Source organism: Ahaetulla prasina, chromosome 3, assembly GCF_028640845.1.
Source record: "Ahaetulla prasina isolate Xishuangbanna chromosome 3, ASM2864084v1, whole genome shotgun sequence".
NCBI lineage: Eukaryota > Metazoa > Chordata > Lepidosauria > Squamata > Colubridae > Ahaetulla > Ahaetulla prasina.
In genome coordinates this window covers 31,684,183-31,700,419 of record NC_080541.1, presented here as the reverse complement: position 1 = coordinate 31,700,419, position 16,237 = coordinate 31,684,183, and the positions used below count along the sequence as shown (strand labels likewise).

Here is a 16,237-nt window from a genome sequence, read left to right as displayed (position 1 = left end):
ACTGCCAGAAATCCCCAGATAGAATGGGAGTTAAAGTCTACACATCTTAAAATTGCTGAGGCTGAGACATCTAAACTTAAAGATTTAAAATGTAGAAGTCAGGAAGTTCTTAATATTTATTGTTAGAAAACTTCTTTTGGGAGTTTTGTCAAATTAATATATTTTTTCTCTATTCATTAGAAATGCCTTCAGAAAGTGTTTTGTTTTTTTGCAACAAGAGTTTTTAGACCTTGACTGTTTGCATTTGAAATATTTACAAGGTCATAGAAAACCATATTTTATACAACATTACAGTATGAAATGGTAAGGTAAAAGTAGCATTTTAACAAATACTTAGGCTGTATTCATACAATATCAAGCCAAACCATGACTTGGTTTGTATAATAAGATACTACATTTTGGTTTACCATGTTATATGAACCAAGCCTTACATTCAGTGGTGGGATTCAGCCGGTTCGTACCACTTTGGGAGAACAGGTTGTTAACTATCTGAGCAGTTTGGCAAACTGATTGTTAGAAGAAATCATTAGGGCAGAGAACTGGTTGTTAAATTACTTGAATCCTACCACTGCTTACATTTGAGATTATGTTATTTTCACTGACCCCATTCCTCCCCTATTACCTATGTCCATTCAATTGTGGCTGTGCCCACAGGAAGCCACAATGATGCAAAAATAACATCCGTTCAGAGGTGTCATACTGCCAAATACATACTTGCATCCCAATGTCTGATGCAAGCAAGTATGTTGCAAGATTTTCATCATGGCACACATTTTATTATATGCTTTATTTTCCCTCTTATTTTCAAGTCACTGGGGCTTGAGATAGATTAAAGGAGTAATGGCAAAACTTGATGAAATGGCAGGATCTGCCACCTCCAGCTTCTCTCAAAGAAAACTGAGGAATCTTGAAAGCAGGAGCTGTTGCAAGTACAAGAATGGGAAAAATTCTAAGTCAGTGTTTTTTAAAGTAGGCAACTGTAAGATATGTGCATTTCAACTTCCAGAATTCCTCAGCCAGCATATATATATTGCCAATTTTGTCCAGTTTCTAAATGGACAATTCTGAATAAAAGTAGTGCTTGTGACTCATTTCCCTTCGTGACTTTGGTTCTTTTAAACTTTATTTGACTCTAGATTACAACAGGATGGAGTCTAGAGATGACAAGGGAATCCTGCAATCAGACCTAGCCGGCTCCTTCTGCAGGATGAGACTGGGGATTGTTTCTCTTGCTAAGAAGAGGGATGATCAGCCTGGTGGAATTAGCCAACTATACTGGCTGCCCTACAGAATCAGGACAGCACCCTTCAGCAAGGAGTCGAAACAAAAGCAAGCTAAATTGTCCCCGTAGTTAGAATAGAATTTTTTTATCGGCCAAGTGTGATTGGACAAACAAGGAATTTATTTATTTATTTGTCACAACAGTATATATAGGCATAAGCATGAAATAACTATACAATATATAAGCATATATATAAGCATAAGTATGTAAGTGTGTTCTTTTATGTACACTGAGAGCATATGCACCAAGACAAATTCCTTGTGTGTCCAATCACACTTGGCCAATAAAAAATTCTATTCTATTCTATTCTAATAACTATACGAATTGGATACAATTAAAGGGAACATTAGGACAGGAACGGTAGGCACGCTTCTGCTCTTATGCACGCCCCTTACAGACCTCTTAGGAATGGGGTGAGGTCAAAAGTAGATAGTTTCTGGTTATCTTGGTGCATAGGCTCTCAATGTACATAAAAGAAAAGATATTACATTTCATGCCAGTTAAAGGAGAGGTGAAGACAGCACTTCAGCAGCAGAGAAATCCTAGCCTCCTTCCATGTCTCCACGTCAAACATAAAAGCGAAGCTGTGGTTGGGTCAACGCTCCCGAGACCAGCATCCACGTCGTCATTGACTCCAATCCTCTGGGTCCTCACAACACGTGGGACGCACATTCAGTTATCGAGCCGGCGGTGCTTTAAAATGCAGGTCGTCAGAAGAGGCGGAGGAGTCAGACCGGCTCAATCTTCCCTTTCCATGGATCCCGGTCCAAACCTCTCCCTCTCTCCCTCCCTCCCTCCCGCCTGGACTTGGACTCTCCTGCTCCGCTGCAATCTTCACGAAGAATGCCGGGATCAGAAGCACCGCTAGGAAAGAAAAAACTTGGCCTGTTACTTCCTAGGGGAACTCTGCTCCAAAAATGACGGGATGCTCCAGAGTCCGTCGTACCGCCTGAATTCGCGGCGCTCGCTGCAAAAATAGAAAGCGCACGACTCCTCCGGCTACGACCGCAAGCGCCTCCCGCCCGCTTTCCCTCTTTTCGCCCTCCGGGATGCCTTCCGCCGGATGGTGTCATCGCGAAACCTGTCCCCGAGACCGTGAGGGGCGGCTTTAAGCGGAACACCAGTTGTCGTGGAACCCGGAAGTGTCCCGGCGGGCGTGGAGAGCGCAGCCCCTTTGACCCTCGGCGGCCTCTTTCTGTTGGGCTGACCCTGAAAATGAGGGTCCCGGCGGCGGGTGGCTCGGAGCTCCGCGGTTGGTGAGGCGCCTGGGAAAAGCGGCTTTTGACCGTGGAGGCCTGATGCGAAAACGGACTCGGCGGTCAGAAGAAGAGCCGGAGGCTGCTTGGGCAGGAGACTTACTCGGGAGACAGATGTGAAGACGCCAAGCAGGAACACGCATCTGGACCGTGTCAGGCTCGAAGGCAGCGGAGTGGGGAGGGGGTTCAACGGGAAAGAAGAGGGGGGTCTCACCCCCAGAAATACGAAGCTGCACCTCTTGGACCTTCTCCGGGGGGGGGGGGGCACGCCGAATTTCGGGGTTCGCGTGGAAAGCCAGTCCTTGAAAGGTACGAGGTGGTTTGCATGTTTTCTTCTGTGCACTGGGAACTTCTGAGAATATATCGCCGCTTTAATGAGGAAAGTTCTGTTATCGTGGACCGTAAAAATATAAATTAATGGGTGAAGTGTGGGTAGGAGGTTTTCTTACTTAACAAGCTGCTGTTAACTGTGTTGAAAGATATGCTAAGTCATATTATGACATTGCGACAAGTGAAATAGACGATGCACATAGTGGAAACTTTTTTTGTTTTTTTGGAGAGACGCAACTGGGGCAGTAATGTTATGTGGTAAAGTTAGATATTTTACGGTATTTTTTAAAAAATACTGTATTTTTGCTTGCTTGCATTCAGACAAGAAGATCATGATTATTTATGGGCAGAATACACATTTATTCAAAGTACATCAGTATTGATGCCCTAATTGTATTTTGCACTTAAAGCCAACTTGTATGGTTGCCTAAGAGCAAACCCGTTACAGAAAGTACTAACATTTAATTTGCTGTACGTTTCAGTCCAATGTAAGATTATAGAGTTAAATCATTGACTGAGTTTTAAAAAAAACATTAAACCCAAATGCAGAAATTTAGTTTTGGCTTAGCATGATGTTTGGAAGAAGACATCATGCTGGTTGCAATCCTTTTAATTGCAGACTCATTTCATAAAAGTCATTGTTTGAGGGATATGATTGTATACCTGAGGGTGAATGTATACACAAACACACACACATGCATGTAATGGGGGGGTTCGGGTTCAAAGAGAAGAAGGTTTTGTTGTACTAAATATAGTTGTAGTTTGCTATATATATTTGTATAATAGCAATATCTTTACTATCATTTAGCTGATAGTAAAAGCCACAGATTCCATTGGATTTACTTCTACTTTTTAATACCTACTTATATATTGCATTAAATTTTCAAGTAAATATACGTTGATCCAAAGTGTTAGAATACAGTATGGCATTTTAAATCCATGAGATTTTGTTTAATACTCGTGAACCACAGCTAATCCTAAATTTTTATCTATGCTACAGTTACAATATGTTTTCTTAAAAGGCTCTTGTGAATAAAGGCACAATGCTGGAATCCTATGTAACTCCTATTCTAATGAGTTATGTGAATCGTTACATCAAGAATTTGAAGCCCTCTGATTTACAGTTGTCACTCTGGGGAGGAGATGTAGTTCTCAGCAAACTTGAGCTAAAACTTGATGTTCTTGAACAGGTATGTTATTGTAATTATTTTGATTAAATCTTAAATAAAACTTTATCCTAAAATAAGTTATTCTTAATGATAACTGAGAATATTATATTACTATATATTATATATTATAACTATATGATATAATTTATTAATATGTTATGTGTCCTTGTTATGTTGATAAATACTGTATGTGTCTAAACACTTTTATATAATACGTGATAATTTTGGAAGGATTTCAATTAAATTAAGCAATTATCAAAATATTGAAGTAGGCCTATGATTTCTATTATATGCTTTCTTTGATACTTAATGACAAATACTATGTAGCAAGAAGACTTTTAAAAATCTAATTCTGTTAAAATGTTCTAAATTAACATTTTGTACATTGAAGTCTTAAAGCTATACTATAAAAGTACTAATAGCTACCAATATTTATTTTTCATTCATTGTTGACGTGTGAACTGGTTATTGTTAAAACTTACATTTGAATCAATGGCGATTATCAAGCAATTGATATTAATAAGAAGTTCTCATAAGTCAGCAAAAAGCATAAACATCTCACATAATTGTAGATTAAAATTGCAATTACAAATATAACTGTTATTGTCTGGGTTGTCAGCTTTAAGTGCTGCATTATAGTTACTATTTCATGTTTAATTATTAATAGTGAGAAAAGATAGTTCTTTCTTCAGTTATTTTAGTAACTGTATTTTCTTCTTTGACATACACATACACCCACCACTTTGTTTTATCAGTATATCTTATTCTTCTAAAAATTTAACGCTCATGTAGAAATCTCGTTTCTCAAAGGTACAATATCAATAAGTGCTTTCCTATGTCTTGTTTATTTAGTCTCTCAGTCCGGCAAAGAATGCAGATCCATAGATATATGATTCATGTGAATTTCTGCTTTAGAGCAAATTTAATATATTGAAACATAAGTTATGATTTGTAGTCTCTTGTGCCTACGTAAAAGATCTAACTTACATAACTAAAATTCTTGAAAGGTTACATTAAATGGGATTGTTTTCTGAAAGATGCTGTAAGCTGTATTTTAGTAACCATCAGCAGAAATCATGGTAGTTGTATATGGTTAATATATTTCATATTTTGTAAGCTATGCATTTTTACTATCGAATCTTCAAGCATCAGTTATAAAATCTAAACAATCCATAGAATTGTGAATTCTCTGAAATCCAGTTATTTTGAATGGGTAAATATATTGCAGTAAATTATTTGATGTGTGTGAATATTGCTAGCTATTAAAAAGAAATAGAATAGAATAGAATATAATTTTTTATTGGCCAAGTGTGATTGGACACACAAGGAATAAGCTGAAATAAGTTTTAATAATTGTAAGTAGGTATTGAAGCAAATCATTTAAATTAGGTTTTAATAGCTAACTTGGTCATCTCATGTTCTTTATTTTCAAGGAGCTGAAATTACCATTTACCTTTTTAAGTGGACACATTCACGAATTGCGTATTCATGTACCATGGACAAAACTTGGTTCGGAACCAGTCGTTATTACGATCAATACAATGGAATGCATCTTGAAGTTAAAGGATGGACTCCAGGTAATAACTGGCAAGTCTAAATGAAATAAGACCGTTTGAACTGAGTCAGATGACATCTTAACATTGTTAGTTTTATTAAAAGCATTTTGTGTTAATAATCTTATGTGTAGAATTTTGGAAAACACTTTATAATTTTTGTGAAATTATGATTGAAAGTTCAGGGAAATTATGTTTTCCCTCAAAGAAGTTGGTACCGCTTTTTTGCTGAACTGGCAATAGGTTTGGGATTGAGAATGTCATGACCAGTTGAATTCCTTCAGTTTTGTTTTTAACCAGCTAGTACTCTGGATCTCTTTATTTGTTGGAAAAGATACAGAAGTAGCATCCTTGACTTAATATCGTTTGTTCCTTCTGTACCATTTCTTGAATTCCATGTAAATCATCTTGACTTGGAATTTATAGTCTAGTAACTGGATATTCTGATTTAATGTTGAACAAACTCAGTGGTTGGGAAGCATGTGAAACTTGAGTTGTCAAGGTTTTCTTGGCAAATACCATAATTGGAAATGTCCCAAGAGATTTAAGGATTCAAATGTTGATAAATTTATTGCAAAACTGTATTCATTATGAAATAATTTCAGCAATTGCTATATGTCAGATTCAGCTTTACTTATAGTGAAATTGAATTTCAAATACCTATACCATTTTTTCCCTTCTTTTGTGGTGCAATCTGTTTTAATTTGCTTTCTTTTGGTGGGAGGGATAGTCTCTGCATGTCCCTTATTTATTATTTTATATCCTGCTTTTATTATTCTTATAAACAACACAACACAACAACCCTGTGAATCAAGTTGCGCTGAGAGAGTGTGACTGGCCCAGAGTCACCCAGCTGCCTTTTGTGTCTAAGGCTTATAATGGACTAATCTGGATTTAAGTTGCTTGCTTTTGACACTGTAATAATTTGTCTTCACACCTGTGAAATAATGGAATTGTGCAGTTATGAATTATTTCCAGTGGTAAATGTAGATGATTCTTCCAGATTTATCATATTAAGGTGGTAAATATATACATTAGCATTAATGTATTTGAAATCTATTAATGCATGTACCTAATTTACTAGAATTAAGAATCAGATTCTTAAAAAAGAGGAAGCCACTAATTACTCAAATAAATGGTAAAATGGGGCCTAAATATCAAATACATTACAGGTAATCCTTGAATTACAACCGTAATTGAATCCAGAATTACGGTTGTAAGTTGTGCTGGTTGTTAACTAGGTCATTACATGACTGTGCCTGATTTTATGACCTTTTTTGCAGTGGTCATTAAGTGAATGCAACCCTTTTTAGCCAATGGCTGTTTTGTTTGTTTGTTTGCAAGAAACTGGAAATAAACACTGGTTTACTTCCAGTGACAAAGATCATTATAAATTGTGGTCATAGGCCCACAGGATGCTGCAAACTCTCATAAATGTAGGCAGGCTGCTGAATGCCCCAAATGCAATCATGTGACCACACGATAAGGGGGTGAGGCTGAGTGACCAATCACAAGTCAAGGGCTATGAGTACTTAATTTTCCAGATTTGTTGCTCCTGATCCAGTGTTTGCTTAAGAAGCATATTCTGAATCATCATCTGGTTCCCTGGCCACATGCATCATATTTGCAGAAACTGAAGATAGTAAATTAATGAAAAATGTCTTTGTGTAACAAATTAAATGGAATTTACCCTGTCCTAAATTTAGTGCCCTAAAGTTTACTAAAGGCAAACTGCTTTTATAAGACTTTAATTTATTAATGATACATCTATTACTGGTTGGCCTCTACAACTTGCCGGCCAAAGAGTCAGTTCTTTGTTTTCGAATTTGAACAGGACATTTCAGTGCAGTATAAAACTTAAATCCAGATGCTATGGCTGAAAATTCCATAACTTTCATGCTTTGTTGTGATCTAGTAGCTGGCCACAGTTCAGGACAGAAAAGAGGATGAAGTTCGACCTTGTTCTATCATGCTACATATTTTGTAATATTCTAAATCAACAATTGAACTCTAGATTATCATTTCTCTCTCTCACATATACTTTTCTTTTAATTACCAATTTGTTAGAGTTTTCTTTTTTGCCCTTCATGTAGTGTATTCTCAAGACAAAAGTAACAAAATGTTTAAAAAGAATGGGTTTGACTCCTTTATAAGGGAATTCTGTGCAGATAGTAGACATTGATATAAAATGGTAAAACATAAGATGGCAAGGATGGTTACAGCAAGATTTTCAATAGCAATCAACTGAAAAAAATGTTGTTACTATTTTTAGGTAGCTTGTAGCTTAGACATTTCCATGGCTATTTAATTGGAAAATTCTACTAATGAAAGGAAGGCAGCAGAGGGATAGTTATAAAAGTATACAAGAAATGTGTTAAAAGCATAACACAGACTGCTTTTATTGAGAAAGTACAACAATTTTAACAACATTGTTAAAATAGCAGTATTGCAACAATAACAGAGTTTATAGTCAAAAGCCCAACAAAAAAAAGCACACATTTTAAAACAGTAATACGAATAAGTAGAATAAACATAGAATTCTAATCAACTTGAGCAAGGACAGATTATTAAGTATATTGGATAACTGAAAATCTAATAGTAGCAGAGAGGTGTCAAACTGGATTTTATTGAGGGCCACATCAGGGTTGTGTTTGACCTCCGGGAGCTGGGGTGGTTGTTGTCGTAGTAGGAGTGGCCAGGGTGGGCATGGCCAGCTCGATGTCACTTGGTGGTCAAGTGCTAAGGCAAGACTTCCCTCAGACTCTCCCTCAGTCTCATTATAATCTCCCTCCCTCCCTCCCTTCCTTTTCTTCTTTTTCATTCCCTCTTCATTCTCCTTCCTTCCTTCCCTTCTTTCCTTGTTTTTCCTTCCTTGCTCTCTTCCCATCTTCCCATCTTTTTCTTTCCTCTGTCCCTTCTTGCATGCTCAAATGTAAAAGGGGAAACATTTCTCCTTTTGTTTTTTAGTTTGTTCTGCTGGCAGAGAGCTGCAGGAGGCTTTCGCGGCCAAAAATGGAGCCCAAGAGGGCCGCACATGGGCCCCTGAGCTCCATTTTTGATGGCAGAGGCACCACAGACTGGTCCTTTGCTGTTTCCAGGGCGACCCCATGGACCAGATCTGACCAGTGGGCCTTGAGTTTGACACTCCAGCAGTAGCATATTCATCACATTTAGTGACTCTTCTGGATATATTTGGTGATCAATCAGCTAGAGGAAAATAGATAGTTTCTTCTGATTTTACACGGTTGTGAGCGAAGAGGGGCATCCCAAGAGAATGTGTTAGACTTTTTCTGTTTCCTTTAACTTGAGGAACCTGGAGTCTGTATGTAGTATAAGTACAGGTAAGGCATTTATGTATACATGTATGTACCTTCCTTATAGAAGACCTTCTTAGTGTCTCTCTCATCAGAACTCTAGGGTGTCTCTAAAGCAGCAGTCACCAACCGGGTGGAGGAGCTGCTTCCGGATAAGCAATGGCCAGTCCCATGACTAGAGCTCTGGAAGATGGGACTGGCCAGGCAGCTCATGGTGGGGCTGTAAATCTCCGCTGTTGAGGGAGGTTCGGGCAATTTGTAACTTTGAAGCAGAGCCCTCGCTGGCTGGAATGAGGTAATGGTGCAGGGGGGGGAAATGGCGGTGCAAGCGGGCGGAAGCAATGGATGGTGAGAATCCCGGGCTGTTTCTTCCCCCTGCTTTAGTTTCCTATCGGCTGAACCCACCAGTGGCTGTCCCCGCCCCTCGCCCTTTCTTACCAGTCACTCCCCCCCTGGCAAGGGAAGGGGGGGAAATGGAGATTTTCTCCATATTCCAGAGCAGGAGCTCGATCTTGCGGCTGTTTCTTCCGGCCCTTGTTGGTGCTCCTGCACGTTGGTCTCTTGGGGAGACGCTTGACTTCCTCTCAGCCCCAAGACACTGGCTGGCCCATGAGATGACAGAGAGAAAGAGAATGAGAGAGAGAGAGAAAGAAAGGGAGAGAGAGAGAGAAAGAGAGGGGGGGGAGAGAGAGAGAATGAGTCATAGAAAGAGAATGAGAGAGAATGAGATCACCGCCTTCTTGGAAGAAGTGCGGGGGTGGGGCTGAAGGGGGATGTTTTGTATTAAGTATCGAACCCCCCACCTCAATTTCGCGAGGTCAGTACAGCAGGCAGCAGTCCTTCCTGGCACGCCTTGTTTCTCCGGAGCACTCCGCCCCCTCCCGCTTCTGCCCGCCTCCTCCTCCTCCTCCTCCTCCTCCCAGAGTCTCTGGGCTGCTTAATCAGCTGGAGGGAAAATTAAAAGGGTGCTCCGCCACCCGGCTTGCCCGCCTCCCTGGGGATGTCCCGCGGGGGGGGGGCACCCTCTTCACAGCTCCTGCTTGAAGCAGCCTGGCTCTGAAAGGGACGTGTGGAGAATCAAAATCAGAGAGAGAGAGAGAAAGAGTAGTGGGGGGAGAGGGAAAGAGAGTGGGGGGAGAGAGAGAGAAAGAGAGAAAAGAGGGGAGAGAAAGAGAATGAGAGAGAAGGGGAGAGAGAAAGTGGGGAAAGAGAGAGAGAGAGGGGAGAGAGAGAAAGAGGGGAGAGAGAAAGAGAGTGGGAAGAGAGAGAAAGAGAGAGGGGAGAGGGGAGAGATGAGAGAAAGAAAGTGGGGAAGAGAGAGGGGAGAGAAGAGAGAAAGGGAGAGAGATGAGGGAGAGAGGGGAGAGAGAGAAAGAGGGGAGAGGGGAGAGAGATGAGAGAAAGAGAGTGGGAAGAGAGAGGGGAGAAAGAGAGACAAAAGGGGAGCGAGATGAGGGAGAGAGGGGGGAGAGGGGGAGAAAGAGAGAGGGAGAGGGAGAGAGAGAGAAAGAAAGAGAAAGGGGAGAGAGAGAAAGAGATGAGGGGGGATGAGTGGGAGAGAGAGAAAGGGGATAGAGAGAATGAGAGAATGAGAAAGAGTGGAAGAGAGGGGAGCGGGGGAGAAAGAGAGAAAGAGAGAGGAGGGACAGTGCCTAAAGGACCCCATCCCATCACTGGGAGTCCAGGTGCTTCAGCAAGCGGCACGCTGGATTCGTATTAGTGGTCCCCGGGATTTCAAATTTTGAACTTGGTGGTCCCTGAGGTCCAAAAGGTTGGGGACCCCTGCTCTAAAGGATGCATTGGTTTTGTTGCCAACAGCATTTTCTGATTTGGAACTTATTTTGTTGCTCTCATCTATGCTTGAAATGTATACCTCAGGAATCTCTCTTATCATGAACTACTATCCAATCTTAATATTTCCCTTGGTTAATATATTTATGGATAAACATAAAGCAAGCTTGTATTGACTAATGAGCTTTGTTAATTGGCTTGTATTGACTAATGAGTTTTGACTAATGATAATTCGTTAATTATTAATGTATGTGTACTTTCATATGCAGGTGAATCTTGGTTTGGCTAAGGACCCAAATGATTTATAACAAATGTTATTCAGTTTGTATGAAGCAATGAATGAGTCTGAAAATTAATATTTTAAAGAAAGAAACGGTTGTGTCCAATAGGGAAGAAGGATTGCAAATTATACCTAAATAGCAAAAAATCTGGAGAAAGTAAATTTTGTATGCCTTGGTGGAATCTTCACTAAAATGAATACAGACATTTTAATATCTACGAATGCAGATAGCAGAGTAGTGTGAATAAATAATATTAAGAGAAGCAAAAATTACCAAAAAGGAGAAGCATAAGATTATGCTTCTATACTGTTGGTTATTTATTTGGCTGCACAACTTTGTACAACTTTGTACAACTTTGGACATTGTAACTCTGGCGGTTAAAGCAGGATTAAAACCAAACCCCCTAAATCAAAAAGATAAAGACAACATAAAGAAAAGCATAATATAGGATAGAACAACAGAGTTGGAAGGGATCTTGGAGGTCTTCTAGTCCAAACCCCTGCTTAGTCAGGAAACCCTATACCACTTCAGACAAATGGTTATCTAATCTCTTCTTAAAAACTTAAAAACGGTTATGGTTATCTAATCTCTTCTTAAAAACTTCCAGTGTTGGAGCATTCACAACTTCTGTAAACAAGTTGTTCGACTGATTAATTGTTCTAATTAATCAGCCAGGAAATTTCTCCTTGGTTCTAAGTTGCTTCTCTCGTTGATTAGTTTCCACCCATTGCTTCTTGTTCTACCCTCAGGTGCTTTGGAGAATAGTTTGACTCCCTCTTCTTTGTGGCAACCCCTGAGATATTGGAACACTGCTATCATGTCTCCCCTAGTCCTTCTTTCCATTAAACTAGACATACCCAGTTCCTGCAACCGTTCTTCCTATGTTTTAGCCTCCAGTCCCCTAATCATCTTTGTGCTCTTCTCTGCACTCTTTCTAGCGTCTCAGCATCTTTTTTACATTGTGGCAACCAAAATTGGATGCAGTATTCCAAATGTGGCCTTACCAAGGCATTATAAAATAGTATTAACACTTCATGTGATCTTGATTCTATCCCTCTGTTTATGCAGCCTAGAACTGTGTTGGCTTTTTTGGCAGCTGCAGCACACTGCTGGCTCATATTTATGTGATTGTCCACTAGGACAATATAAATAGGTCACAGTCATTCAGTTTTCAGCCTTTGCCTGGGGAAAGCCATGTCTTCGAGGTCTTACTGGAAGCCAGAAGAATTGGGGCCATCTGAATTTTGTTGGGTAATGAATGTGGTTCCAAAGCATGAATGTTACAACAGAGAAGACACACTTTTTAAGTTCCATCAGATAACAGTGCTTCATACCATCTCATGCAATGATAATGTCTCTTGGAAGTATATGATTCTACAAGTAACTTGGCCCTTGCCATGAACCAGTTTATAGGTGATAATTGGCACCTTGTTATATGGGAGCAATAGTTAGAGTTGACAAGAGAAATGTAAAAGTACATTGAGTTCAATGGGAATATGCTATGGCTCAGGCTGTAAGAAGCCTGTTATTAAAAACACAGCTGCCTGCAATTACTGCAGGTTCTAGTCCCACCAGGTCCAAGGTTGACTCAGCCTTCCATCCTTTATAAGGTAGGTAAAATGAGGACCCAGATTGTTGGGGGGGCAATAAGTTGACTTTGTAAATATACAAATAGAATGAGACTATTGCCTTACACACTGTAAGCCGCCCTGAGTCTTTGGAGAAGGGCAGGATATAAATGTAAATTTAAAAAAAAAATTGTGTGTGGTAAAGCAAGAAGAGTTAAGGTCAAGAAAGAATGGGTGTGGAAGAACATGAATTGAATACAGTTGACTGAACAATAAGAAAGGAGTAGGTTGAGATGATTTGGTCATACAGAGACAATAAATGAGGTTTGAATTATTAAGTTATAATGAAAGGTTGAGAAGAAAGGGAATATTGAAAAAAATACAGCTGGAACGAGATTTAACAAGATTAAATAGTGACAGGAAATGTATATGAAATGATGGAAGCAAAATGTATACCCAAAGAGAATAGAATGATGGACATGTATGTCTATACTTTTTAAAAATGTATTTTGTTCTTTCTCTTTTAGATGATTTATGTTTATTTGTCACTTGTAGGGATGTTATTTAAGCGTTTGCTCCTGAGAGTGATACATTTTAAGCCTATTAATTTTCCTTTAGTAATCATTCTTGTTGCATTTCTATGATCATCTTGTAAAATGTACAAGAGAACCAAATTTCTGTTTAGAATGCCTTTTAGTATAATCTATGTTTATTAAAAAATAAGGATTTTCTCAAGGTAAAGTATGCAGAAGTATAGCGTTACTCTTCTTATGATGATGTTGATTTTTTTGTGTATTTTCATTTTAAAAATATATTACTATAATGAGAACCTTGTTTTTTAAAAAGAAGCCTGGTCCTAGTTATGCCACCCATGTACTGCTTTATATTTTAAAAAAATAAAACACCAGAACACTAAGTATTTTTTGTTTCAGTGCTAAGGTAGAAGTTTTGAGGCCAGATGTCCCATAAGAAACACATTTTAGAAGCAGCAAATTACAACTAATTATAGAAGCTGCAGAAACAGATTTGTAACACATGACATTGTGCAACCCAGAACTAATATTTGATATTGGACCATGCAGATGGCTACTGCTGGAATGATCAGGTTTCCTGCTTGCGTGGTATTCGAAACTTGAATTTTGTGGGGCATATAGCAAAAGGTCAAATGTCACAAATGTAAAGCACTCTCAAAACAAGTATTTGTTACAGATGTTTAAGAATCTATGGCAAGAAAGGCATTTTGAAAATTACAACTGACATTTGGACAAATTATTCCATAGCATGTGGACCCGTGGAGAGTAACATTTGGACTTGTGCCAATGATAGGATTTATCTTTGCTTTCATTTATATTTTTTAGCAATCATTTTTTTTCTTTTCTATACCTATATTTAGAAGCTTAAGGAATTTAGGTAATTAGCTTCCAACCTTTTTCTCTAAACTGTTCCATATATATCTTTAAGAGCTTATTTTTTATAGCCTATTAATACTGTAGATTATATATTTTAAAGTAATTTGTGCATTTAGGTGATATATAGCTCCTTGTCCTGACAGAATATGCCATTTGATCAAATCTGTACTGATGTTAGTTATTGTAGATTATACATCTGATTAGTTTTTTTATCTATAAACTGTTGCATTTTTTAATCACTGTATTTTATCTTGGTTAATAGTATTGCACTGAAAAACAAGTTGAAAATAGTTAGTAGATGTTGCAAAAGTAGGATAATATATTTATAAATTGCTTTTTTGTATATGTATAGTTTCTCATTATAAAATGTGACAATTTTATTATAGGTAATTATTACAGATTGAAGGAAAAAAGCATCCACTTTAAATCCAATCAAAATAATGCCATAATCCATCAAGTAGTTTTTGAACTGCTGAAAAAAAGGCCCAGCTTCCTATATGCATTAATTTCGGTTAAGAGGCCATATATCAAATATAAGTACAAACGCTTTAAAAGGAATTGCTTGGAGACAGAATAACAATATATATTATCACAAATAAAAACTTTTTAACTATTTCCATTTTGAAATGTGTATTTCAGAAAAGAATATTGAAGAATTGAAACAAATCTTTAAAATAAAATAAAATAATATATAATTTAATATATCTTTCGGTTAAAAGCTTACCATAGTTTCCTAATTGTGTACTTTGTTGGCAAAAAAAATGGCTGCATGTAAGAATGAATAATATAAAGCAGGGGTCTCCAACTGTGGCAACTTTAAGACTTGGGGACTTCAACTCCCAGAGTTCCTCAGCCAGCAAAGCTGGCTAAGGAACTATGGGAGTTGAAGTCCCCAAGTCTTAAAGTTGCCAAGATTGGAAACCCTTGATATAAAGAATGCCACCTGGTGGGATGCAGAAAGAATGTATTTTCTGCCCCTGGCTCTTATAGATTTTGCAAGGCCCTATATATGTCTCCAATATTTCCATTATTGTGAGAATTATTTAGTGCTATTTATTTTATTCTACTCTATTCAATAACCAAAATTTTCTGAATGAATAACAGAGTTATCTAAAACTTTAATTTTTCTAAGAACATTTAAAAAGCAGGAAAAAGTAAACCGTAAAAACAGTATTTATGTTTTCTATTTCTAGGTACTTGCAGAACCTGTAAGCAGTAAACTTAAATTTTGAAGATAACAATGATCAAAATAATATAGCTGGAGAATGTTTTTAGATGAAAGAAAACGATTACTCAAACATGTATCAAGAATGTGTAGAACATTCTATAGAAGAAAAAGATTGTCTTTTAAAGTAGATTTACAGTAGACAACTAAAATATGGCATAAAATATGATCCAAGAAAAGGAAAAAAAACACCAATTCAAAGTATAATTATATACTTAGGTCTCTAGGAACAAAATTTGAAACACATGTGAAAATTAAATTTTGCAGGAATATGACTTCACTTTTAAAAGTGAGGAAATTACATATCTTAAGAGCAGCGTGAAAGCAGATAAAAGAAAGCCTTCTGGACTCATGGAACAATATATTTTGGTTATGTTAATTTTTAAACAAGTCTTATGCCTTATCATATTTGGCATGATCTGATTTAAATTACTTGTTTAGCCTAGTAAACAAAGATTGTACTGCTTTGATACCTGTACTAATAGCAATGTAGTCATGTATAAAGTGTAAATATCTTCTTTTTAAGTCTGGCAATCACAAGAGGAATTTCAAAGTTTTCAAAGTTATTCTGTTTTTATCTTTTTATTATGTTAAAATATGGTGAACTAAAACACAATTTTAGTATTGCAGGCATATAATTAGTTCCCTTGTGGTGAATAGTGTGTTGTTTCTTTGCTCCCCTTTGTTTCGGCTAATTAAAATTCTGAAGATTGATCATCCGTGATCCAACAAGTGGCTCAATAAAATTTCTCTCTTCCTTTCTGTCAGGAACATTACTTACAGCAGGGCTTCTTAACCTGGAGTCTATAGATCGATTTCAGGGGTCCATATATTTGGATAAGGAAAAAAACAGAATTTTACTTTCAGTAAATTCTAACTGAAATTTAGGCTTTTATTCAATAATAAATGTAAGCAGCCAAGTAATTAATAGCTTCTAAACTCCAGAAATCTTAATTAATCCCCTTATCTAAAATTATTTGAATTATTTTAAAATATTTTTATAATTACATTTGTGCTGCTAAGCTCACTAGTGAGTTGTCATTTGTTGTTCAGTTGCTA

The 16,237-nt window shown here is 37.6% G+C and overlaps 1 protein-coding gene across 8 annotated transcripts in view; it reads left to right on the top strand.

Annotated features, from left to right (window-relative positions):
- The first annotated feature begins 2,402 nt into the window (after positions 1-2,402).
- Positions 2,403-16,237, top strand: part of VPS13B (vacuolar protein sorting 13 homolog B) — a 357,489-nt gene continuing 343,654 nt past the window's right edge. For all 8 annotated transcript variants that reach the window (XR_009154228.1, XM_058175718.1, XM_058175717.1 and 5 more), the window contains exons 1-3: positions 2,403-2,847; positions 3,891-4,058; positions 5,471-5,614. Coding sequence is in view for 7 of the 8 variants with exons in the window: in XM_058175718.1 (XP_058031701.1) it covers positions 3,912-4,058; positions 5,471-5,614 (291 nt within the window). In the remaining variant the exon portion in view is untranslated. The remainder of the gene's footprint in view (positions 2,848-3,890; positions 4,059-5,470; positions 5,615-16,237) is intronic.